The sequence below is a fragment of the Podarcis bocagei genome (genome assembly GCF_964188305.1).
Source record: "Podarcis bocagei genome assembly, chromosome: 5".
In the NCBI taxonomy this organism is placed as follows: domain Eukaryota; kingdom Metazoa; phylum Chordata; class Lepidosauria; order Squamata; family Lacertidae; genus Podarcis; species Podarcis bocagei.
This window is the reverse complement of record NC_138129.1, coordinates 48,621,396-48,648,299: the sequence shown is the minus strand read 5'-3', so window position 1 is coordinate 48,648,299 and position 26,904 is coordinate 48,621,396. Positions and strand designations below refer to the sequence as shown.

General features: G+C 45.1%; 1 protein-coding gene across 2 annotated transcripts; it reads right to left on the bottom strand.

Moving 5' to 3' along the window:
* Nucleotides 1–3,467: 3,467 nt before the first annotated feature.
* PI16 (peptidase inhibitor 16) lies at nt 3,468–24,915 on the bottom strand. Of its 2 annotated transcripts, none has more exons than XM_081195094.1 (5): nt 24,491–24,915; nt 13,114–13,332; nt 11,464–11,573; nt 9,753–9,841; nt 3,468–8,701 (listed from the first exon to the last, which is right to left on the bottom strand). In XM_081195094.1, the coding sequence occupies exons 1-5, from the start codon at nt 24,665–24,667 to the stop codon at nt 7,860–7,862; spliced, it is 1,437 nt and encodes a 478-aa protein (XP_081051220.1). In that variant the 5' UTR covers nt 24,668–24,915; the 3' UTR covers nt 3,468–7,859. The 2 variants fall into 2 exon arrangements, with proteins under 2 accessions (XP_081051220.1, XP_081051221.1); XM_081195095.1 differs by lacking the exon at nt 24,491–24,915 and adding an exon at nt 15,025–15,151.
* Nucleotides 24,916–26,904: the final 1,989 nt, after the last annotated feature.

Genomic DNA, 26,904 nt, shown 5'->3' with positions numbered 1-26,904 from the left:
AAAGGAGAATGTTAGCCACTTTGAGACTCCTTTGGGTAGTGATAAAGCCGGATATCAAATCCAAACTCCTTCTCCTTCTCCTCCTTGCTCAAGAAGCTGGGATCAGCTGTTCCTGCATTGGGGAGCCTAACCAGACTCATGGCTCATCTGAAACAAACAATGTGGCACCTGCTTTTCACATTGTCATTCTCAAGTGTTTCAAAATCTTGAAAAGAACAGTGATCTGACAAAAAACAACAACCACAAGCACCTTTTTAAAAAAATGGATTCATGCAACAGCATTTGGACTGTGGTGCAGCATTCAATAACCTGGGGCCCTCTGGACATTTTGGACTATAACTCCCATCATGTTGTCTGGGGCTGATGGGAGTTGTAGGGAGAAAGCCAACATTCATCAGTAGAATCTTTGCATGCAAAATTTCCTGGGCTCAACCCCTGACGCAGGGGTAGGCAACCTAAGGCCCAGGGGCCGGATGCGGCCCAATCGCCTTCTCAATCTGGCCCGCGGACAGTCCAGGAATCAGCGTGTTTTTACATGAGTAGAATGTGTCCTTTTATTTAAAATGCATCTCTGGGTTATTTGTGGGGCATAGGAATTCGTTCACTTCCCCCCCCCCCAAAAAAATATAATCCATTCCCACACATGGTTTGAGGGACAGTGGACCGGCCCCCTGCTGAAAAGGGTTGCTGACCCCTGCGATGCTTCCAGTGAAAAAAGAACCTCAGATGCTGAAAAAGACCTTGCCCGCAGGTCTTTGAGAGTAAGCCACTGCCAGGCTGAGCTGGCTGTACTGAACCAGACAGGTTGATGTTGTGATTAAAGCAGCTTTAATATGCGTCTCTGCTTCAATCCTCTCAGCCTGTATTGGCTAATGTTCTGGTGGTAGAATATATATATATAAGGGCCTGTGGTTTCCTTTCAAAATGTTGCAGCAGCCTTCCCCAACCTGGTGCCCTCAAGAGGTTGCTGGTCTACATCTCCAGCACCAGCCACCATGGCCAATGAGTTGAGGTTGGCAATATATAAAGGGCCACAGGTTCCCTACCCTTGTTAAAATAGATGTGAAAACATCCAAAATGCTCCTTTTGGCCACATTAGTGGATGATTCAGGGCAGATGGGAGCCCAAGGCTCACCTAGTCTTATTTCTGAAGCAATGAACCCTTATAAATGGTAATAATGATGATTTATTGTTACACTCAAATATGGTGTATATACTGATTGGGAAGAGAAAAGCAAAAGGTATTTGAGACATCCTTTAAAAGCCATTAGCTTGTGCCTGATATCTCTTTGGATGTTGTTGTGTAGGGTTGCCATATTTCGAACGGTGAAAATCCGGACAGAAAATTTCTTGAGCTTTTTAGAGCTTTGCCCAAAGTTGTTGAGCTTTGTGGGCAAAATCGAAAAAATAAATAAATACTGTTTTTGAGCTATTTTGATGGGGAAAGGGCAAAACAAATAGCACTGCCAACATGGGCTGCCATACGGATTTCCCTGGACACTTTCCTGATTTGCACCCAGACACTGCTGCCGACTACAGCATTCCAGGTATGTCCGGGAAAATCTGGATGTATGGCAAGCGTATTGCTCTGATTCCAGTTCCCATCATCCCTGGCCACTGGCCATGCCTGGGGCTGATGGGAGTTGAAGTCCAACACATATAAAGGTAAAAGTAAAGGGACCCCTGACCATTAGGTCCAGTTGTGACCGACTCTGGGGCTGCGGCGCTCATCTCACTTTATTGGCCAAGGGAGCCAGCGTACAGCTTCCAGGTCATGTGGCCAGCATGACTAAGCCGCTTCTGGCAAACCACAGCAGCGCACAGAAACACCGTTTACCTTCCTGCCAAAGCGGTACCTATTTATCTACTTGCACTTTGACGTGCTTTCGAACTGCTAGGTTGGCAGGAGCAGGGACCAAGCAACAGGAGCTCACCCTGTCGCAGGGATTCGAACCGCTGACCTTCTGATTGGCAAGTCCTAGGCTCTGTGGTTTAACCCACAGCACCACCCGCGTCTCTCAACACATATAGTGGGCCACAAATTCCCCACCCTTGTTTTTGTCACCATATTGGTGATGCCTAGAAGACCATTAACCAGTCATCACCAGCATCCATCTGCAGCAGGTGCAATAGCTCTACAAAGGTATGTATTTGTAATTCACATGTCCAAATCTGCATGTTGAATGGCATCTGCGTAGCATTCAACTAAAGCACACGTAGCAAACCGAGCATTTTAGCACATGCCATACTCACAGCACAACCCACTTTTAGGTGTGTGTTTGTGTTGTTTAATGGTTATTACAAGAGAGAAGGATCAGTAGGTCTTAAATCCTATTAACCATCAAGATTACGCTCCTTTCAGCTTGTGGGAGCACAAGTGTGAGAAGACATTACTTTTGATTTGATGCTTAAATACAAGTGAGTTTCCTGATTAATTAAAGAAGTTAAAGTCTCTGTAGATCTGTGCCAGAAACAGGCTTGCTGTCTGTTCAGTGCTGCTCAAGGATCTGTGTTGCTTTTACTCTTCTTTTTAAAAACCGTCAGCCGTTTAAAAACACAGTCAGCCTTCATCAGTGCCATCTACTGGCTAGAAGTTAGAACAGCTGGTGGGAAGATGTGACCTCAAAAAACCTTAGCTCGTCATTATGCAACTGCTGCATTACTGTACAGATATTAATGAAAGAAGCACTCTGCATACTTTAATGCAAATTAACCAGACTCTAAACTCAGGAAATGCCCATTTTTGGGCATGGTTTTGCTGAAATGCCGTGCAAACCATAATGACACAAGAGTGCACAAGAGTGCACATTCAACACCATTGTTCGATGCAATTTAGAGTGCGCCGATGCCACAGTTTCACTATTGTTTAAGCATTATAATAACCACTGAAATTTCCCTAACTTTGTAGCTTTTGCACTTCTGCAACAGTAATTACTTCTTGTGTAAAGTTCAGCCAAAACTAAAAAACACACTTTATAGTGGCAGCACGATCCTCTGCATGTTTACTAAGAAGCAAGTCCCACTAAGAAGCAAGTTTAATGAGACTTATTCCCATATACAGTAAGTGTGAACAGGATTTCTGCCTTCATTATTCTTCCTTTCTGATGGGTTGCAGAATGGGATTAGGTTTCCATGCTTTCCTTACCTCTCAATTGATCAAATGATGGAAAGATAGTCCTGAGCCTATATTTTTCAGTAAGGAAATCCTGACTATCCCATTTCTCTGAGGCCAGGATGCTAGTTAATATGGGAAATGCTACATAGCATTCCTTGATCTGTGGCCTATACACCTGTTGAGCCACTTGCACTAGTAGACAAGCTACTCTCCCCTTCTCAGGTGCCTTCAGCAGGGCAGGCAACTCCACTTGCTTCCTAGCTCAAACCCTCCTTTTCAAAACAGCTCTAGCAATATATCCACAAGAGAATCCAGCAACCATCCAGCAAAAACAGTGCATTTTCCAGACCAATGATTTTTAGAAGAACATTTATTAATAGCAGGATTTTCCAGGTGCATTAAAAGACACACCTCACAATGTTACTTCATTGCACCATTTCAAAATTCATCCCGTCTTCACAACTCTTGTTAGCAAGAACACCACATTTGCTGACCTCTGTTTCAAGTAGCACCTTCAACTGGATCTTAGCTAGGCCGGCTGTGGCTTGTCATGATGAGGTTAGTATAATGCAAGAACCATTCAGCAATACAGGGGGGGGGGGAGAATGCCTGGATGTGGCGTGCAATGAACCTAATTGTCCAGCAATTTGGTCTCCGTTCTTCATTGGCTAGAGCCGGTATCATCTGGTTTGGCAAGGTGTATGGTTGCCATCTCACTTTAAATATATCCCTAATTTGAGAAATCCATCTAAAATACTGCAGCCACCCCACAAGGTGTTTTGGAAACCAACACATCTTGCTTTGCTGGGTGACATGGACTGTGCCCAACAGGCAAGGCAAAACTGATGGGCTGATCTTTAGAGCTGATCTACGCCAGACCTGTATGAAAGAACTGGGATGTGCAATGTTTCAGCCATTCCTTCAAACTAGGAGTCAGCCCTTGCTAAGAGAAGGAACCTAACCCATGATCCTCCAGATGTCAGTGGACTACAGCTTCCCACATCTCTGAACATCAGACATACTGGCTGGGATTGGGGAGAGTTGTGGGACCACAGGTTCCCCAAGCCTGCCTTGCTAGGCCTTCCTTAGATACAACTGGAAAGGGCCAGCTCCACATGGATACTGGAGAACTTTGTCTTATTGCTCTCAGATTGGAGACAGTAGTACAGTTCACTGCCTGCAGAATTACAGGAAAGAAGTGAACTAATGCATTCTTGGTCCCTTGGTCTCACTCCTATGAACCACACCACTGGCTAACCTGGTGTAAAGGATGGGATATTGAATGGCTGCAGGAGCAGCACATGATCGCAGATCTTTGGAGGTGGTGTGGCCCCATACCGGGGTGGTATCCAACTGCCTCGTTCCATCAGCACTAGGATTTTTACTTGTGCAATGGAGCTTTCCTGCTCTTTTCCCCATGCATGTCCCACACCCTCCCCCAAACTGCTGCGGAGGGTCAGGAGAAGCTCCAGAACAGGGGGCACACAGGTAGAAGAGGGGGCGAAATCCCATTATGCAAGTGGAAATCCTTGTGCTAACAGGATGAGGACATTAGCACTACACTGGATTCCACCCAGGGAAGTAGCAAAGATGCAGTAAACTGGGCGCAAGTTCTGATGTACAATCCTGCAAATTTTACTACGCTGCCTGGGGCTGATGGGAGTTGGAGTCCAGCAACATCGGAAAAGTCACAGGTTCACCACCTCTGCTTTAGGGAGCTGCAAATACTGTGGGCCAGACTAAGCAAAGACTGGCTCCTGTAGCTATGACAGCCTAAGTTGCTCTGTGTACCCCTGTAGCTATGCACACTGTTAGGTGGGATGCAGAGTTGCAGTTCTAAGCCCAGTTACTCGGAAAGTGAGCTCAGTTGAAATGAGTGGAATCGTCATCCAACCAAACATGCATACAATAGCATTCCAGTATTGTCAAGTAGTTTCAGGTTGAACTTGGTGATAAGTTGAAGGCATATTCACATACCTGGCTGAGATGCTAGTCAGTTATCAAGCAATATACTTTTGCGTATTGTACAACAGTCACATGATAAGAAAGCTCGGTCAGTTATTAGCTGAGCTCCAAGAGGCATCTCACACCATCATGTTTCATCCAGTTGTAGCAACTGATAAAAATGGCTTTGTGAATCAGACTCATACAAATGATCTCTCCTCCTTCATTTACACACCCACAAAGAAGCATACCATCACACCTGAGGCTGGATGCCAAGAAGTAGGAGCTCTGTTAGACTCTCCAGGCCTTTTTATTCATAGAATCATAGAACTGTAGAGTTGGAAGGGACCCCTGAGGGTCATCTAGTCCAACCCCCTGCAATGCAGGAACATGCAGCTGGTCCATACAGGGATCGAACCTGCAACCTTGGTGTTATCGGCACCATGGTCTAACCAACTGAGCTATCCAAGCTCATCTATTGAGAGGGACCTTAGAGTACATCACATGCTTTGCATGCAGAAAATTTCAGGCTCTGTCCTGGCATCTTCTCTCTTTTAAAGAATCAGTTAGCAGGTGATAGGAAATACTTCTGTCTGTGGACCCTTGCCAGTCACAATTCTGGGCTAGGTGACTTGACCTGATAAAGGGCAGCTTCCTATGTTTCTAATCTAACTGGAATGGCCACAGAGGCCAGGGGGAGCAAGAAACAGGGGGAGAGTTTCACCTTTGTCTTTCACGCACCCCAAACACAGCAAGATGAAGAAACAAACCACAAGTAGCATAAGGTAAAGGTAAAAGTACCCCTGCCCATACGGGCCAGTCGTGTCCGACTCTAGGGTTGCGCGCTCATCTCGCTCAAGAGGCCGGGAGCCAGTGCTGTCCGGAGACACTTCCGGGTCACGTGGCCAGCGTGACGAAGCTGCTCTGGCGAGCCAGCACCAGCGCAGCACATGGAAACGCCGTTTACCTTCCCGCTATAAAGCGGTACCTATTTATCTACTTGCACTTAGGGGTGCTTTCGAACTGCTAGGTGGGCAGGACCTGGGACCGAACGACGGGAGCTCACCCCGCCGCGGGGATTCGAACCGCCGACCTTGCGATCAGCAAGTCCTAGGCACTGAGGTTTTACCCACAGCGCCACCCGCGTCCCACAAGTAGCATAGGAGAATGGAAATGGGGAGCAAATATTCTTATGAGGCAAGTGTCAAAGGAGAAGGCTTATCAGAAAGGGAGTACTCAGGAACGGAAAACAGAAAGGCAAAAAGGGCTGCTGCCTGAAGGTGTGGGCTGCTCAGAATCTTTCCTGGGTGGGTCTGTCAGCAGATCTTTGGTATCTTTAGCACCTGGTTGTGCTTTGAAAAAACGTAAGAGAGGGGTCAGCTGAAGAGAAGAGGAACCTGCCCTGGTTCCGTGCAACAGAAACAGGAAGGGATGCAGCATGCTACCAAAACACATGTGCTAAGCTCAAAATGCAGCTATCGTGGGGGGTCTGGTCTAATACATATCTCTGATATGCAAGCAGGCCTAGTCAAACAAGTCCTCTGAAGTGCAAGGGCCACAGCTCAGTGGTAGAGCATCTGGTTTGCATGGAGGTCCCAATTTCAATCCGAGCACATCTCCAGGTAGGGCTGGGAATGCACCCCAAAATCTGGAGCTCTGGAGAGCCGATGCCAGTCAGTGTAAACGATACTGAGCTAGATGGACCAATAAGCTGATTTGGTTTATAGTTTCCTATGTCCCTGTCAGGTGGTAGAAGGAGTGGAGACAATGGTGAAGAGAGGGGGCTAAAGCTTTAGATACCCATATGGCACAGAAGAGGTGAATGAGCCTTAATAATGCTGCCTGATCAAAATATTGTGGTTTGTAGAGTTCCAATGGAAGAAAGATCTACTGTAATGAACAGAGTTGAAGAGCTACAAATGCAAACACTCACAGAGGCACTCGCTTCACTTTCACATGCAAATATTTGGTCCACTTGCACTTCATTTATTGATTGCTTAATGTAGCTCTTGTGCACTGAGTTTCTATAGAGACTCACATCACTCTCCCTAATCAATCAATCATTTTCTCTCCATCCTCCTTACAAACAAGCCATATCAGTTTGCTTTACATTTCAGGTGGGCACAACCAATTCTTTGATCAACACAACTGTTTGTATTCTGAGCCACAAAGCTCCAGAGTCTGTACCAAGGGAGCACAAATTCATGTTTTGGGATCAGCTAAAGGAATTCAGTAGGTGTGCAGGCCTTTGCTTATCTTGCACAATTTGTTCAGCTTTCAAGATCCAGGTTTTTTTACATTATCCAGGTTTTCAAGATCCAGGTTTTTATCGGCATTTTGGGGTAAAGAATGGGTTGCCAGTGGAGAATGCAGACACCTTGTCACCAATTCACAAGCAGAATGGGAAGCCTGGGAATGACTTCCAGGCACAGTCCGGCAAATAAATAGGGCCCCCATTTGTGGTGCACAGAGCACAGACAAGAGGGAGGATGATCACAGGTGAGTCATTGGGTAGAATGAGGCCTCATGACAGTATGCCATGCTTGACCCTAGCAAAGCTTAACGAGAAGGAAAGTAGGGAAATAAATCAGATGTGCTCCACATTCCTGAACGGGTGAAAACAGGGGGTTGTGGAAATAAACTGCAACCTCCCAAGAGCTTTATTGCTTGGGCAAGATTTGTACCACCATCTACAGAATTTTCAGCCACTGGCCATGCTACAGTGCTATTCCCAGCAGACTGGCAAACTCACTAAAAGGGCAGAAAGGGTCAGCCTATAAATATGTTGGATCAAATACTGCTATAAACTGTTGAGCCAATAAGGCCTGGCCTTCCTAAGTGTATTGCCCCACTTGCTATGCCTCTGCCACCGGTGAAGCGGGGGAAAGCACGGAGTATAGGGGTACCTGGAAGTCAGCTCTTTAAGCGCAGTCTTTATTTCTTCAGGGTGGCTAATCTGTTTGCATCCAAGGCAAGGCAGGCAGACAGAGATTGAAGCTGCCTTGGCTGCAGTGTTGTGAACAGGTACCTTATCTGCAGAGGCCTGAGCAGCATTGCTGTGCTTGTTTATTGCTTTGGAGTAAGCTGACAAGCGATGGCGTGCAGGTGTTTTAGAGACGGGAGGCTTCTTTGGGACGGGTAGCTTGGAGAAGAAGGGATGCTTATGGGCTGAAAGGGGTTTGGGCATGGAGGGAGGTTTACCTGTCGATGGAGGTTTAGGGATGGATGCAGGTTTAGGGACCAAGGGTGACTTGGGGGTAGAATGCACTGGTGTGGGGGGAGTTGAAGGTGGCTCAGGTTTTTTAATGGTGGCTTCAGGTGTGGCTAAGCCACCAGACAAAGGAAATTCTGCGGAAGTGGCTTTTTCAGTTCTTGATTCTGGGGAGGCAGGACGAAGAGTTGTAGCTCCCATTGTCACCAAAGAGGAAACTGTTGCATCTGAGTTTGACAAGTCTGAAGTTAGCTCTAGCGAAGAGGTTGGCCCTTCAGCTGTTGGGGATTCAGATTCTGCTCCTGTTTGGGGACTGTCTGGCGTATCAGGTGCTGAATCTGGTGTGGTTTGCAGAGCTGGGCTTGCAGTCAAGACAGCCGTTGGCTCCGGCTTAGGAGATGCGGTGGCGTCTCCCATGTCAACACTGGATTCTGGTGGGGGAAAAGAGAGACCAGCAGAACAATCAGCAAACAGATGCACAAAGCCACACCCTCCTCCCAGAAAACCAGTGAGAACAGAAGGCTGATATTTCACTTTTGCAAAGAAGGTGAGCCCTACTTTGAAACTGAGTGTGGCCAGGGTCACAGGCAGCAGATTCCAGATGCCGTTAAAGGGCAGCACATTGCCACCCATTTCTTCACAACTTGGACTGGAATGTCATTTGAATTTTCTCCCAAAGGTGCAAAAACATCTTGGGCAGAACTCAGTGAAATGCCATATAGCATAGCACTCAAGACATAAGACACCCCAAGCGGAGACAGAATGCATGAAAGGAATGTCATGGCTTGCAGTGCCATCCCTACTATTAGGGTGAGGATGTCTGTTTCAGATGGAGCAGCATTAGGGGGCAGCCAATGGTCAATTCATAAACTTCAATGCCCAGAATTCTTTGAGGGAAAGAATCTGTTCCAAATGTGCTTTAAAGGTGTAGTACATGGCCTATGTTTGCATGGAGCGACATAACCATCCATCTGGGGACCAATAAGGGCTAAGACCTCTAGCGTGCATAGACTCAAGGTGTGTGTGCTGCATGAATTCACATAAGCCAAAGTGCCACTTCCTGGTGCTATGGTAAGGACAAGAGAAGCTAGCATATTTTAAACACACTGTCATCACCTTGGGAGAGGAAGGGGATTAATGCTGGCAGGTCCTTGTGTATAATGGTGGTGCACTGAAGGCAGGAGACAGGTGTTTGCAGCTGAAAGGGAAACTGTTCCTCCAAGCATTTTTGCCCATCCTTGGCAAAGCAGCAAAACAAGAGGGAAGAAGGAATTTACTTCTCCTGTTGGAGAACAGCTTTGACAAGGATAATCATTGGGTGAAGGCAGCCAAGGAAATCACTACACTCCTAGGCGGCTGGATAATCTGCACCTGTCAGCCAGTAGAAATTTATTTCACAGTAATCCTGAGTGGCATTAATTTGGGGTGCAGATAAGGAGCTCTCCACCTTCTCTGCTGGCTCCTCTAGTTCCACTCACTTACCACAGAGAGAGTCCTTACAGGAATAGCCATCTGGGCACATGGAACATGGAGCCCCTTCCTTGTACGGTTTGCGTCCCTTTATGTTCCCCCTGGAAGTGAAAAGTCCCAGGCGTTACTCAAAAAAGGACTAGGCCTTTCCCCTAAGGAAGGAGAGCATTGACACAATAGAAATAAGAATTTCATAACATTTTGTTGCTCCCTCACATTGACAGCTGCACCTAAGAACACTCTATGATCACCATTGATGGCTTTTGCCAAGAGTTCATCTCTCCAGCATGTAACTACCTTCCCAGCTTCACTCGGAAGATGGAAGGTGGCCAGCTCAGCTAAAGAGGATGCTTTGAGGGACTGCCAAAAGGCATCAGTTATTTGGTGCCTGTTTGTGGCTCTTTTGTCCTGGATTCTACAGCCAGTAGACTTTATGAAGATGATTGGAAGTTGCCATTTTAAAATGAGGTAAAGGAAGGCAGAGAGAAGACAAAGTTCATCGGGAACATACCGACCAATTTGACCCCATTTTCAGAAACAGCAGCATCACAGCTCTGTAAATCCTGGAATTAATACAAAAACCTGGTGCCAAGAGTAACTGCAGTTTAACTAAGGCTGACTCCTGAAGTGGATCTTCATTATCTTGTATATTACAGTACCTGTTAACTCCTGTCAGAAGTACACATACAATGAAATCCAAGTAACTGTTCGCTACCTTGATCTGTAACTATTGCTATTATGGTGCCCACTTAACCTACTCCAGATAATGATGGGCAGCAGCCCTCATAATCTCTTACCATGCTGCCTGGTCTTGATGGGAGTGGAATAACTGGAAGGCTCCACTTGGACTATCATTGCTATAGTTCCTTGTTCACAATAAATTCTATGACCCTTCCCCCCCCCCCAATGATGAGAGAACAGCAAAACTCTGCAGCCAAGCTGCCAAGAACATAATGCAACAGTTCTGAAGGAGTTGTACTGACTGTCAATATGCTACTGTGCTTTGGGTGGAGGGGGAAACAGATGAATCTGTCAGTTTCAGATTTTCTCAGTTTCTCATTTTCCTCCTCATCAGTCCTTCACACTTCCATATCAGCTTGTGATTCCCCCCCCCCACCAAAAAAAACCAAGTCCTCATGAGCATTTCTCCCACTGTACACATTATTAAATTTGCTCAGTGTACACATTTTTGTAAACCAACTTTCCCTTCTATAATATGCTATTTTCACTAAAATATGCGTTTTTATGTACACTTAACCTCAGTTTGTGCATTATTTGGCTGTAAACTGCATTGCAAAATTAGGAGAACTGCAAATTGCAAAAGGCATCTGGGTTTGGGTTAGGGAGATTCACTTGTAAACCCATAGTGCTTGTAGTGATATTAAAAACCCTACATGGCTTAGGATCTGGACACTTGGTGAAATGCCTTCTCCCATAACAGACCTCCCTATCTGCTAAGACCAAGGGGGGCACCCTCTTGCCACTGCCATAGTTTTGGGAAATTTGGTACTATGCATTATTTTTAGTATTACCACCCACCCTTCACCAGAAGAGTTCAGGGCGGCTCACAGCAATGTAAAATAAAACATAAAAAACAGTTGAAAATAAATTGCAGCAACTGCACAAGCAGGAAGAATCAACATGGTTCAAAGCACACATTCCAGCCAGGCAAAAAAAAAAAACTCAGGAAAAAACACCCCGGCCCCAACAAAATGAAACTTACGGTGGCTGATAGTTGCAGACTACCAAATGCATGTCGGTGTCATTCAGGAATTCCAGGGTTTCGCAGAACACCGTCCCACAGCCCATACGCTCACTACTTGCCCAGACCACCTATAGAAGTAAGGAAGAGCAAGTTCTGTTTGCTATTGCAGTCAGAAAAAGAATTGACAGATATTGCCACCCTAGTCTTGAAGCATTTGTATGGAAGCCACTGGTCCCCTGATGGCATCACAGCCCATGGGACTACGTGGGTGACATCTTTATTGCTATCTCAGTGACGAATTAAAACCGAAGCCAAGATACCCTCCACCTTTTGGACCCAAAGAATGGAGCCCCATCACGACAGAGTCTGCTCGTTTTAGTAACGATATGGGGATATACAGTGGTACCTTGGGTTACATACGCTTCAGGTTACAGACTCCGCTAACCCAGAAATAGTACCTCGGGTTAAGAACTTTGCTTCAGGATAAGAACAGAAATCGTGTGCTGGTGGCGCAGCAGGAGGCCCCATTAGCTAAAGTGGTACCTCAGGTTAAGAATAGATTCAGGTTAAGAACGGACCTCCAGAACGAATTAAGTTCTTAACCCGAGGTACCACTGTACATGAGAAGATCCTGCTGGACCAGGCCAATAGCCCATTTACTCCAGCACTCTGTTCCCACAGTGGCCAGTCAGATGCCTACAGGAAGCCTGTATGCAGAGCAGAAGTGCTTGTGAATCCCCAGCAACTGGCAGAGGCACATCGCCCCCGACAGAGGAGGTAGAACACAGCCATCATGGCTAATACCATTTCCCAGGCTTTACCCTCAGCTCTTCCCAGGATGACATAATTCAGAGGGGTTCCCTCAGCCTCCTCTCCTTGGGAGTCCTCTGGGCAGACGCTGCTGCTGCTGCCACCCCTGGTCTCTGAGCTGCCCCCCACCCCAAAGAGAGGTGCCTCCTCACACTGCCCCACAGGGGCCTGGGACTTGTCTCCCCTCCCCATATCTTTATTGATTTTATTAAATATTACAGCTATTCCATTCATTATTCAAAATAAAATAAAATGCAAGAAAGAAAGAAAGAAAGAAAGAAAGAAAGAAAGAAAGAAAGAAAGAAAGAAAGAAAGAAAGAGGAAGGAAGGAAGGAAGGAAGGAAGGAAGGAAGGAAGGAAGGAAGACACACTGCCCCACAGGGGCCTGGGACTGGTCTCCCCCCACCCCCATCTTCATTAATTTTATTAAATATAACATCTATTCCATTCATTATTCAAAATAAAATAAAATACAAAAAAGAAGGAAAGGAAAAAGAAAAACACACTGCCCCACAGGGACCTGGGACTTGTCTGTCCATTCCCAACAGCAAGGGCTGGGCTCCCTTGCCTGCCTGCTTGCTTGCTTACTCCAAGGCTGCCTCAGCTCCTGGCAACCAGCACCCCCTGACCAGCCCCAGAGGCACCATTTGCCTGCGGAGCTTGTAGCCAGGGCTGCTGCAACAAACAGCTGTGCAAGCTTTTGGGAGGCAGAGACCTGAGAGGGCATCAGAGGAGGAAGGGGAGGAAGGAAAGAGGGACAGAGGCCCTCTGTGTTGCCCACGGCACCCCTGACCATCATTCAAGGCACTCCGGGGTGTTATGGCACACTGGTTGAAAACCACTGATATAATCAGATACCTGTGTATAGTGACCACACATCTGCCCTTCTTGGCAGGTTAATGTTGTCATATTATAAAAGGCATACTCGTTGTACCACTCATCTACCGCCATCTTCACATCCAGGTCGCCAGACATGGCAAAGAGGTTCTCGCCTCGCCGTCCACGCTCCGCATTGTGTTCCCAGATGCATTTTGTTGCGTAGTCCTTGGCAAAGGCTTCCAGCTCTGGATCCCAGCTCTGAAATTAGGACAAAGCAGGACATCACCATCACGCAGAACGGCTTCTCATACAGGCCAACCGCAGGAGTGCTTCCCACTGGAATTTGGTCAGCGTGCATGGCCAGCCTAGCAATAGGAAGGCCTGGAGCTCAGCCCAAGGCGAGGGAGCTGTTGTCATCAGAAGGAAAAATGGGAGTCAGTCCTCAAGGTAGCTTTTCCAGCTTCAGTTATAAATGGTTTTCACATGTACCCTTCCTAATTAGCTAGTGTCTCCAGCAGCAGCACACTTGTTTAGAGACCTCTGGGTGGTTCAAGGCATCTGTAAGGCACAATCGCAATCATTTCTGGCTATTTGGAGAACACTGGACCACTTCAGGTGCCTTTGCAAATACCTGTCCAAGGCAAATCTGTCTGCAATATCCATAGTGAAAATATTGCAGCATCGCTTAACCTGCTTTACTGCCGAAACGGTTGAACCACAGACAGCACAAGATGCTTCCCAATCTTACAGATTACTGTATATTCATTTATATAAATAAATTTAAAGTCGCAAAACATTGGTGTTCAGTTGGCTCTTTTAGGTGTGGCAAAACATTTTTAAGCCAGGGAGCTTTAAACATTAAGCAGGATGAAGAGCTAAAATTATGGGGCAGACACTCTAGACTGCAAGTTGGAGATTACATTTTTTTAAGGCTCCAACTCTTGGTTTGCAATAAACTAGTACACCAGCAAATCAAAATTAGTGCTGTCCTCACTCTGATGAGCTAGTTAACTACAAAAAAATGTTTTTTTTAAAAAAAATTACTTATTTATTAACTGCATTTATGGCTTGTTCTTCAGCCAGAAATGCTCCCAGAGTGGTTTATGTCAACAAAAATGGCACCGTCTCTGCCTTCATGACACAAAAGGAAAAGGGGATGAGGAGGGAAGAGGAAAAACAAGCAAAGCAAGGCACAACATTCTTAATGTTACAAAAGATCTTATAACAGCCAGCTAGGATGAAAAGGGGCTTCTCGGAGTTCAAAAGGCAGGCCTGTAGACCCCAGAGAAATAGTCTAGTGACTCAACCTTCCTGGTCAGCCAGAATTTGCTGACTTCATAGGGTGAGGCTTTGGTCTTCTGGGTGACCAGATGGAGCCTGCCAGCTTCTTATCACTCCTGTCACTAGAGGTAGACCTGGTGCAGTGGGCAGCTGACTCCACCACTTCCCACTCCCTGAGCAGATTGTTTGCTGCTCTTCCTCACAGGGCAGTTGTTTCTGAAATCCTCCGTGAGGGTTTTATGTGGAGGAGCGTGAAAAAATGCTTCCCAGATGTCGTAATCTAGCACGTCAGGGAGAGGGCCGCCATCCAGGACTCTCACAGCCTACCACCTCATTTGGCGTAAGGTGCAGGATGGCTTCGGAGGCCAGTAGCAGAGCTGAGGTACAAAGCCCCCTCTCTCCCTCTCAACCCTGCTAAGAGGAAGGTACAGTAAATATGCAGAACTCCTCCCTGCTGTGAGGATAAAGTCATGCCCAGTTTAACAGCTGTGCTTGGCCAGAGCCAATGCAAACATCTGGAAAGCTTGTTACTTAACAGAGACCAACAGCTGCTTGCCAGCAGATCCCTCTAGTGCTGTGATAGACAGTCCCTTCTTATCCAGCTGAGCTCCACAGGCTACTTTAGCAGCAGCAGTTGCTAAGCAGGAAGAGCAGAGAGAGTTTACGTACAAGAGAGTGCAGTTAGGGAAGGTTACAGTACAAAACTGAGGCAATGTTTTCTTCTTCTTCAAAGGAGCTGCCAGTGCTTCTGCGCTGCCATCCAAAACAGTCAAGCAAAAGCAAGAGACAGCCTTGAGGCCCACCCCTCTAAGACATCTTGGATCGAGCCCTTTGCCGCAAGGAATGGTGTGTCATCTATTTGGTCAGGAGGAGAGAGAGATTTGCTTTGGTGGAGGCAGAGAAGAAATGGTCCTGGTTCCACTTCGCTTCCAAGCGTGAAGCTATTCTTGACATGGAATCCAGCATCCCTATGGTGAATTTCCCACCCTGTTCTGGCCGCAGGTTTTGCTGAACTCAACACACTGAGTTTCCTCTCGGCTTTCCAATGTGACAGGCAGGATTGGGGAGTTCTACAAAACAATGCAGACTGAAGGGTGGGAATCCCAGCACAGAGCTAGAACAATGCACAATGGAATTGTATGACTATGACCATGTGGAGGAAGGTGGGGGGGGGAGCCCTGCTGAGTCAGGCCAAGGGCCTACCTAGTCCAGCATCCTGTGACCCAAAATGACCAACCAGATTGTTCTAAAAAGTCCACAAACAGGACATGCAGACAATAGCCTTGCATGAATTCATACACCTCTAAATTGTCCCCACTTTTCTCTAAACTAAATTGTGCCAAAAATTGTAACCTTTCCTTGCTAGAGAGCTGCTCCAGCTGCTGGATCACTTTGGCTGCCCTCATCTATACCTTTCCCTGTCCTACAATATCCTTTTCGGAGGGGCAACAGCTAGAACTGTGCACAATATTCTGACCATTTGGCAAATGGGCAAGCGGTGCAGATCTCTGAGCAGAGGTGATATATGCAGAAAAGGTCACACTCCTGTGAGCAACCGCCCTGCCCTGTACTACCTTGCAGCTTCAGGATCAAGTATAAGGGAAGCTCCAGATAGAGTGCATTACAGTAACCTCAATGTGAATTTTGGAGAAAGAAAACTCTGATCCCAAACCTCTGCTGCTTTGCGGGATATCTCCGGGAGAAGAAAAGACTAAGGTGTAAACCAGGGGTAGGCAATCTAAGGCCCGGGGGCTGGATCCAGCTCAATTGCCTTCTCAATCTGGCCCTCAGATGGTCCGGGAATCAGCGTGTTTTTACATGAGTAGAATGTGTCTTTTTATTTAAAATGCATCTCTGGGGTATTTGTGGGGCATAGGAATTTGTTCATTTTCCCCCCAAAATATAATCTGGCCCACCACATGGTCTGAGGGACGGTGGACCGGCCCACGGCTGAAAAAGGTTGCTGACCCCTGGTGTAAACCCTGCACAAATCTGGAGCAGGTTCTCTAAGACGATTGGATGGTGCCTTGTATGCCTCCTTCTAGCAATTCCTGCAGCCAAGCTGGTGCCAAACGTATTGCTCTGCTTTCCCTTTGGACCTCCACACACCCTCAGGCGGTCACTCCAGTGCTGCTATGATTTTTCAGTGGTTTGACTTCACCCCCGGAAGTGCATTCCATTGTCTCTTGAGACAGATGGATGCCGCCAACAGCAACAACGTTTTAATGTTCTCTATGTTGATATTTCATTTGGTGGGTGTCAATGCGAGATTTAAGTTCCCCATAGTTATTTTATTGTAATATTTGGTGGAGTTTTAAGGAGGAAGGTCTGAGTAAATCAAAGCATTTAAGAGAATGAGTCTCCTGTGGTTTTTAAATAAACAGCTGGAACTTTATTCAGCCCAAGTGGGATCCAGCAGCAGGTCAGGAAACTTCTCTTGAAGGTCGCTTTGAGGGTAGCTAGTCTTTTTATTGATAATTATTGTTGTTATTTTATTGTTATAATTTATTGCCCAGCCTTCACCCAAATGTCCCAGGGTAGGTTACAATAATTGAAAACAGCTTGAAACAGCTGACAAACACAGAAACAAGGTGGGTCCTAAAAATATGCCTCTCAAGGGTCAAAAGCCAGGATAAAGGGGTGTGTTTTCAGCATTTGCCAAAACATGTGTAATGAAGATGCCAGACACACCTCTGTGGGGAGGTTTTTGTTGCATGACTTTTGAGGATGCCAAGGAGCACATATAGAAGCAGAATAGGAATTTTCACAGTCCTGCATTGCAGATGTGAATTTTCAAACTCCCATAGGAATACATGGAGACTTAGCATATAAATACAGCAGAACGGTAAATCTGAGCTGCTAGAATGGACTCTCCTGTCCCAAACCTACATCACTTCATGGAAAGTACCATTTCTGAATGCATCAACATGTGGAAGTTTAAACAAAACAAAAACTTCTTGCCAATAAAAAGGTAGCCTGTCAGGGTATAAGTTCAAGTTTCTTTATGTGCTAGTTTTTTATTTGCAGGGAGTTGGTTATTCAAAGATCTGTTGTAAAAAGTGGTTCTTCGACCTTTAGTCTGGAGTGACATAACCCATTCTCAGAACCACCTTCATCAGCCTGGTGCCTTCCAGTTGTTCTGAACTAGCGCTTTCATCAAGCTTAGCCACCAGAACCATGCTGGCTGTAGCTGTTGGGAAATAGAGTCAAAAATATCTGAAGGGCACCAGGTTGTCAAAGACTGCTTTAGAACTTGCCACTTCATTCCCACCTCATTCTGCTACAAGGATGGAAGGCTCTCTCAATTGTGGTTCTCTCCATTCCTCATTTTCCCAGTCTTAAATCCAGTGGCGTAGCGTGGGTTGTCAGCACCCGGGGCAAGGCAAGTAATTTGTGCCCCCTAACCCGTGGATTTGCGCCCCCTAACCCTAACCCCCAGATGTTGCGCCCGGTGCGGCCGGCCCCCCCCTGCACCCCCCACGCTACGCCACTGCTTAAATCCAGTTCTCCACATTTTGCAGCAATTGAAGATTTAAAAAAAACAACACATCAGCATTTTGGTGCAGATTTCTCCTAATATACGCATTTTATATGCATTTATTTTTTTACTAATGTGCACATTTTTGCAAGCATTTTTTTTCCTAACCTCGTGCGTTCTTGTGTGCTATTTTCATCAATATATTCATTTTTACACACTTTCCCCTAATATATGCATTTTTATTTTTAAAAAACTGTTTCGTGAACTGCATAGCAAAATTCAGATATGTGCAAATTTCAAAGGCTAGCTGCATTTCGGTTCACAGGTTGTTTCTCAAAGTGCAAACCTGGATTGATTTGGCTTCAAACAAGACCTGATGTTATATATGATAGTCATATGTGGGCATGGTTTGGAGAAAACAACTTCCTTAATTAGGCCCACAGTCCCCACCCCCATTGCCTTATGTCAGGCATAGGCAAACTCCGCCCCTCCATCATCCCTGACCACTAGTCCTGTTAGCTAGGGATGATGGGAATTATAGTCCTCAACATCTGGAGGGCCGGAGTTTGCCTATGCCTGCCTTATGTTCCTGTTTTGGCTGCTGCATCCACAATGCAGGTTATCCACAATGCAGTGCTGATAGCAGCACCTAGCACCTATGAGCCTTTCCAAGACCACCACAGATGCCTGCCATGTCCTCACATCCTGCCTGCTATAATACAGTAGCACAGAGTATTACAGAATGTGCAGTTCTTTCACTGGCCATTACAACTGCCCTGGACCTGAAAGTCCTTCACTTAAACAATATTATGACACCCCTCCCCTTTTGATCCTGGAGAAAGCTTTGGCACGCTTGCAGGAGGCAGTTAAGTCAGGTGGACTTCACACTTGGATTTTGATCTGTGCTGGCAGCAGAAGATGGAGATTTGGGAGTATAGCTGTCAACTTTTCCATTTTCTTGCAAGGAATCCTATTCAGAATAAGGGAATTTCCCTTTTAAAAAGGGAAACGGTGACAGCTATGTTTGGGAGGCTGGCTGCACATTTTGAGAAGGGTCTTCCAAACTACCAAGGTTGTCTCCAAGCCCAATTCCTTCAATTTACCAGACTCTATGGTAACAAACATGGCATCTGGGTCAAGAGGGAAGGTCTGCTGCCACCTTCTGTGGTGGTGAAAAAATAAAATTTTGAAAAGGAATGAAAGGTCCTACTGCTACTGCTAAAAGATAAGCCCAGCCCAGAATGCTGAAGGCAACACCAATTGGCCATTTGCAAACAAGGGTGTCAGATTTGGGGGCCTTGGAGAGAATAGCCTAGCTCAGTGGCTCCCAATTGGGGGTCTGTGGCATCATTCACATAACAAAAACATTTTCAAAAGTAGGGAGTCCATGGCTTGGCTTTTGAAAAGCAAGGGGCCCACAGTACTTCGCTATTTGGGAACCACTGGTCTAGCTTATAGTTTTCTGGGGAGAAGGTGTTACCATTAAAACTATTAGGTCTGTGATGCAATCATTCTCATTTTTCTTGATCAAAATAGCTTTGAAAGGTTGGAAGAACAGAAGGTCAGTTCCTGGGACACTAATTCCTCCCCCTCTGGGGCAGCCCTCTGCATAATTTTTGGGAGGGGCTGAAATGGCAGGTCCAGCTTGAGTTTATTATTCCCTTTTTCGTGAACTAGTGCCAGACTCCATATATAAGGATCCAACAGCTGGTTTTCTTGTTCCATTAGAATATAGTTTGGCAGACATAGCTTAATGTATATATAAAAATTTCCAAGGCAACCAGTTCTGCTGATCCAAACAAAATTGAAAAGTGTGACTTCAGAGAAGGGGGGAGGGGTTGGGAACAGAAGAAACTGACCGCAAGTTCTGATGTTAAAGGGGGGTGGAAACCATAGGGAGAAGCCTGAAGCAGATGGAGGTAGCTTTTAGCATCCACATATTGAATAGAGAGAAGGAGCATTTCCAGAAGTAGTACTAGTACTAATACTAATACTAATAATACTAGTACTAGTACTACCACATAGGATACATCTAGGAAGTATAGCATAGGGGCTGACATAACTGAAATTGTTTAAGCCCCACGGTTGCCATGTCATCTGAGCAGAACCCGATAATTCATTTTTTGGACTAGCAGCCATCAGCACCATTCCCATCTGTATTGCAAGTATAATCAAACATGTGACTCCTGAGACACACCTGATAATCTCAAAAGCCTTCAGCTTGGAAGCAGCCCCACAACATCAGCAGGTCTTTCCCACTCTTTAGGCCAGAAGTGAAACAAAATATATGCACATCAGTACATTTTATTTTGTTCCACTAAAAAGCCAAAGGGTCTGTCCAGATGAGTAGTTATTCACATTTTCACAACGTCCTGCTGAAGGCCAGATGGAGCATATTGTTCTGGTAGTTGTTGATCTGCAACTGCTTCCAGTTTTAAAGCTACTACTTCTTACCTTAAGGTTTAAATGGCTTACAAGGCCTAGGTACTGCAGAGCTGCCTTTCTTTGCATGTTCCCTCCAGTATTTTCTGGTTGACATCAGAAGCCACAACTGAGATGGGATGGGTGGGTACAAGAAGCAGGGTCTTTTCAGTCATGGCACCAATGCATTGAAATGTCTTTGCTGAGATCTGTCCAGTCCCATCTTTATATGCATTCCACCAGCTGGCTAAATGTGGTTTTTTAGGAGAAGACAGATGTTTTTCTAGCTATCGTTCCGCCGAGATTGATTATATATTGCTGTCTGATTATGGGTCTGGTTTATTGACAGGGTATTATTTTAAATGTCTTGTTGTTAGCTGATCTGAGCTCAAGAACAGAGGGAAAGGTGGGCTATCATTAAAAATAAATAAATCCATGACCTGCTACAGGAAATCACTTAAGGAAAAAGCACACCACATTCCATGCTCCATTACTGTTTGTGCTCCACTTACTGAGAGAACCACATACCCACACACCAACTGCAGGAGGACATATCTAATTAAAGGGCTATGAATGGTTCTTGGCAGAATTCTTACAGCAGGGATGGGTAATCTCAGACCCTCCTGATGTTGCATGATTCCAACTTCCATCAGCCCCAGACAGCATGGCCAGTGGTTGGGGATGATGGGAGTTGTAGTCCATTAACACTTGGAAGAGCACTAGGTTAGAAAACCTCTAAAAAGTTTTAGACTCTTACTAGTTATCCTCTTCAATCAGAGCTGTTCTTTTTGTGTTTCGGTTGCACCCCTACAGTCACTCACCACAGACACCTAGTGGAGCTCATCTGCTGGCTTTTTTTGGGAAAAGCTAAGCCCACCACCAGAAGGTTGGTGAAAACATAGGACAGGGCCTTGGTGGCAGCACCCTGATTATGGAGGGAGGTTAGACCTGGGGAGGTTAGACCTGCCCCCATCCCTGGTGAGTTTTGTTTTGGAACGAGGGTAAAAACATTTTTATTCTGGCTGGGTTTTGACATTATTTTAATGTTGGTTTTAAAAGTTTGGCTTAATTCTGTTATTGCTTTGAATTGTATTTTCTTTTCTTCTAAAGCCACCCAAAAGTGATGTAGAATATTTTAATTACTTTTAAAATAAAGTATTATTAGCATCCTGCAACAGGCAACTACATGATCTTATCTCAAGCTCCAGCCTCCTTAAAGTATCAGACGTATCAGGATGTGTATGGCTATGCTTGTACAATTCAGAAAATTCAGTATTTTTAAAGAAAACAATTGCAGTATTTCAGAAAGATATGCATATGTACAAGAACCATGAAAAGATTAATACAGGCACAGCTGAGGTATAAAAGTGAAATAAAATTAAATCCATCTCTATCAGCCTAGAAATGCCCAAGACGTACAATGCACTTGAAATGTCTTTTTAAAAGTGGTTTTTATGCTGAATAAAGCCAGCATATTTCACAATTCAACAGCATTTAGCTAAAATTTGTTTTTCCGACTAGTTCAGTATTTATTGAACTTCTAACTCATATTGTACCTATACACTTGTGCTTAAAAGAAGGCACCCACTCATGTATGTTTGAAGCATCAGGTGACGTCTGCCATGGCTTCCAGTATTTTGCAATGACAGGAGACAGTTCATATATTCAGCTCTGAGTCACCATGTGGGGGAAAAACGTGTAGTAAAATTTTAGCCTGTGTGTGAATCTGCCCCAAGCAAATATGGTCCACTAAGCAACAACAACAAAGTAACTAAGCGTCAGTTTATTCTTGAAGGTATTTTTGTTGGCTGTATGTTTAAGTGTGTGTTCTCCCTCCTCCCCCTCAACCCTTTTTCCTTGTGTGTCATGCCTTTCTAGAGATTGTGAGCCCGAGGGCAGGCTCTGTCTTAGTACTGATTTTCGTAAGCAGCTCTGAGAACTTTTTTTTTGGCTAAATGGCAGGGTACAAATGCCGTAAATAAAATAAACATGATCGTTGCATATCTTGCTTAGCCAACACAAATCTAAGGACCTGCTTTCCGTTGTATGATTAATCTCATCACAGAGAAGCTGAGAAAAGTGATAAACCCAAGTAAGGCTGGTGATCATTTGTCATCCCATCACTTATCACTCACATTCAATGTGAGTCTAATTTTGGGTTAATTTTTATATTTAAAAAAAGGGTTTGTCATCTGTACACAAAACTGTATCATAATGGGGGCAGCCGTTGCTGCCAAGAAGAGATGCTGTTCAAAGTCATCCCCCGCTTACCTTGCTAAGCCATTCTTATCACCCAGGTTCCTCCAAAGCTTCTCCTACCTGCTCCAGCCATGGAAGCATCACCTACCAGCTATGCTAGCTAAATGGGATAGCTAAGTTCAGAGGCAGCATACAGTTACGTGCTCTTTCCCCCACGTCCTCTCTGAAAACATCACAGACACATTTGGCCAGCCACTGCAGGAGCCATCCTAGATGTGATGTGGGAGATCCCAATGGGTCAACACTTAAATGCAGGCACCAGGGAAGGGCTTGCCTATACACCCTTCCCCACCCATGGCTAATACCAGTGGCAGGACGGCAGTTTAGATTTAGTTACAGGCATAGGAGCAAAGTTTAACCTGCCTCCCAATCACACTGCGGCTCTGATTTCCTCCCCACAGTTGCTTTATAAATCTCAAGAAGAGTCAATATTCGGGAAATCAGTTGACAGACCTCCCATATTCCATCTACTTTGACTTTTAAGAGGTCTGGGTTACATGCAGATGAGTTACTTACTGAAGATCACAAAAAGTACAAGGCAGAGGTGCAATTCTAGCCCCAAACATTAATTATCCGGATCATTCCCCCCAAAAAAAATTATAATTCCACATTTCCCACTGGCAAACCCCCCAATCAATTCATTTACTCACTTCTCCTGCCCCCCAAAAGACAGGGAAACCCCTTTTCTCTCACCTCACTTGTGCTTGCCCAGCCTTCCCTCAGTACAGCCTGATTTCTTGTTCCTCCCTCTGCCTCCAGTTCAAAGAGGCAGGACTCAGATTTAAAATGTCCAATCAGCAGGCCCTCGACATCCCAGCCAAGCCAGCCTACCGCCAATAAATTGCATTCTCCATCAAAACATCGTGCAGGTGGCGGTCCTTTGGCTTTCACTGCAAAGCAGGTAAGCAGTGAGTTCTCCCACCCATTTCCTGAACCTAAACAAACCTGAATCACCATCACAGGAGGAGAAGCTGAAGCAATAAGCCCAGCAATGAAGAAATAAATTTAAAATGAAACCTTTTAGCGGGGGGTGGGGGGTGGAGATGGGTAGAAGTAGGTGTTGCGGATCTTGTCAACAATGATGGCACAGGCACTATCCAATAGATTCCTGTTGAAACTAGATGACCATGTTAACACACAGGGTCTCACTAGTAATGGTGCTACCATCAGCTGGGCTGGAGGAAGGAGAATCATTTGTAATCAGCCATGCCAGAGTGATGTCTGAGTGCCGAGTTTCCTGCAACAGGAGCACAACCAAAAGGGAAGAGGTCTGTTTTGTGTCCCCTGAAACTAATGAGTTACAAATGTGCAGCCTGATCTTTTTTTATTTTCTTTTTTCTTTCAGTATGTATAGAAGTCCAAATGATGCTCTGGTAGAATTGCGATCCAAGTAGCTGTGCACTCTCAGTACAAACAATAAGGGTGGGAGGGAACAAAGGAAAAGGAACTTGCCCCAAAACGACAAAGCTGCTTGATATCATAACCAGGCACAGAATTGTGGCGGCTGGGTCCAAGCTGCCTTCTTTAACTTATACTAATTCATCACAGGAAGCTGATAAAATGCAGGTGATCCTTCCATTGGAAAAGCTGCAGTGAAATGCTTAGTGCTAGGGTATCTACAAAGCTCAAACTCATTTAAGGAAACAGGCTTCTGAAGTTAACAGAACACCTTACAAATAGATCACAGTGCTTATAACAAATATTTGGCATGTAAAAGTACACCATGGAGATCTACAGAGAAAATCAGTCTAGGTGCTCATTTCAGTTAGAACTGAAAAGCTTTGCACTTACTTGTTTCAGTCACTTAGTTAGATGCAGACGCACAAAAGAAAGGGAAACTCTAAACAATCATTTTATTAAAGAAACAAACAAACAAACAAAGTCACTCTTTCCAGAGAAATATTCTGAGCAAGAAGACAGAAAGTCTCTGAATCCCCACATTACAGCAAAGTCCAGGGCTGCCCACGGCTCACTTACCATTTTCAGCATATCTGCAGCTGGAGGGGAAACCTTAGCACGATACTGATTGTGCAGGTCCACGAGTAACTTCTTGTCCTCCTCTGTAAAAGAGCAGCCGAGCTCCATCGCTGTGAGCAACAGGAGGAGGAGGAGGAGGAGGAAGAGGGGGGGAATTTGCAGGCCTGAGCTCAGCATTGTGGCACTGTCTTGTTTTAACAGCCCACGGGTCTGGCAGACAGCTTTAAATCCCTTCCCAGAGTAAGGAACACCCAAAGCCCAAGATCGCAAGGAGGAAATTTATCTTTTTATTAGAATGCCTTTCGGAGCCATAGAGGGGACACACCCATCTCACAGAGTATCATTGATGGAAGAAGAATAATGGTCCTTAAGGGACGGTCAGATGAGCCATGCCCATTCGATGAAATCAATTGTGTGCATGAAAATGATGCATCAACTGTTCCTCCAGTAAGAGGAACTCTGGCTTGTGGGGTCATGGTGCTGTAACCTGATGCTGAAGCATACCAGTAACCCTAAGCATGATCCAGCCCATTTGTGCACATAACCCATCCCTCCCCTCACTTTCCAAATAGTTTACATGTCAACTGAACTCAAAAACTACCCTCACTCATCAGCAAAATTATGCCAGACACAGTGACTGCATGTGATGGTGCTGCCAGTAACACTGAGTTAATTATGAATAATAATAATAATAATAATAATAATAATAATAATAATAATAATAATAATATCATCAGGACCAAAGCCATTATCAGACTTGGATCAACCCTGTGGTCCTTCCAGACCATTGTCTATCTACACGGCTCAGGCTGGGGGAAATGGGCAAGGATAAGCTCTATGTCTGAGCAGCAATGAGCCCCTTGTGTGTTGTAGAGCAACGCAAATTACAAATAATGCAGAGTACTGCCTTCATTTTCAACAGAGGGAAAGACTTTTGGCAGTTTTGCACCTACAGCAATGATAAAGGACAGCAACAGCAAAATAGATAGTGAAAGGCATATGGTGTTTTAATACTCTGATGGTATCATCTGGAAGTTGAACCAGATATGGCAAGATCTGCATGTCCGAAAGGGTTCAGGGGAATTCCACATGAAGATCCATGACCCAGGAGGCTGTTGCTCAACATGGAAGATCAGGCTTGGGCGGAATGACATGCCATCTACAGAGCTGAACCTGCAATTTTTAGAAAATATCTTGTGAGAGAGAAGCAGCCCGTATAGCTTCATGGTGCTTCCAAATGGTGTTTTCCAATTGATACATATTAATTGTGGAGTTGTTACTTCTGGATCCTGTGCAACATGTATTTCCAGAAGATAAAACTTGGTGTGAAATACATTTTTACTTCTGGGAAAAGTGGTGATTGCTTACTGTAGCAAAATTAAGCTTTTTTTCCCATGAGAACTTAACTGCAATTTTGAATGCTCCGTAGAATGTGGCTGCATGCCGGGGACACTGGTTAGATATGCCTGGGATATCACATGAAATGAGGAACAGTTGTGCAACACCACCACCACCATTAATAAGAATATCATCCTTTTTAAAAAGGCTTTCTAGGCTATGCTCCTCGCTACACCATCAAACGGGATAGTAGTGCTAACCTCTTCCCTCAGAACTGCACCCAGGTTGTGACTCCTCCATCTCTCTCTCCTTTTCTCTATTTCCTTTTGAGTTCTTTGAAGGCTGTGTGCTGCTCCCCACTCTCTCATAAAGGAATGCACATCTGTACTAATCATTTTTGTAAACTTGCAAACGTGGGATGTGGGACAAGGTTATTCCTCTGCAGCAAGGCTTCTCCTTTTTTATGCAACTTAATACTGTTTAGGGCAAGTATAGTGTGCAGTACAGTGCTAAGATCTGGGTGATTGATTGATTGATTGATTGATTGATTGATTGATTGATTGATCAATCAGTCTTTCATGGTTAAACAACCATCTGGAAAGGCCCTAATCATGGATGATAGATAGATAGATAGATAGATAGATAGATAGATAGATAGATAGATAGATAGATAGATAGATGATAGATAGATAGATAGATGATAGATAGATAGATAGATAGATAGATAGATAGATAGATAGATAGATAGACAGACAGACAGCTAGACGGACTGATTTGTGGCTTTATACCAGGCATCCCCAAACTCGGCCCTCCAGATGTTTTGGGACTATAATTCTCATCATCCCTGACCACTGGTCCTGTTAGCTAGGGATGATGGGAGTTGTAGTCCCAAAACATCTGGAGGGCCAAGTTTGGGGGTGCCTGCATGAAGGTTTCAAGGTGACCTAAAAATTATATACAATAAAAAGTGATGTACAGCAAAGAAAAATGTTGGAAGTAGCCCCAGGGTGTTGATTATAACCACCCCAGCAAATCATATCCAAAACCCTCCAACTATTCATTCACATCAGTTCCAT

What these genes read in the sequence shown, in the direction of transcription:
- PI16 (XM_081195094.1), bottom strand. Translation starts at nt 24,667, where the DNA reads ATGCTGAGCTCAGGCCTGCAAATTCCCCCCCTCTTCCTCCTCCTCCTC. An exon ending in TGTGTGGTCACTATACACAG is followed by an intron (nt 11,574 to 13,113) that starts GTATCTGATTAT and finishes TTACTTCTATAG; the next exon opens with GTGGTCTGGGCAAGTAGTGA. An exon ending in GTCTGCAACTATCAGCCACC is followed by an intron (nt 9,842 to 11,463) that starts GTAAGTTTCATT and finishes TTTCACTTCCAG; the next exon opens with GGGGAACATAAAGGGACGCA.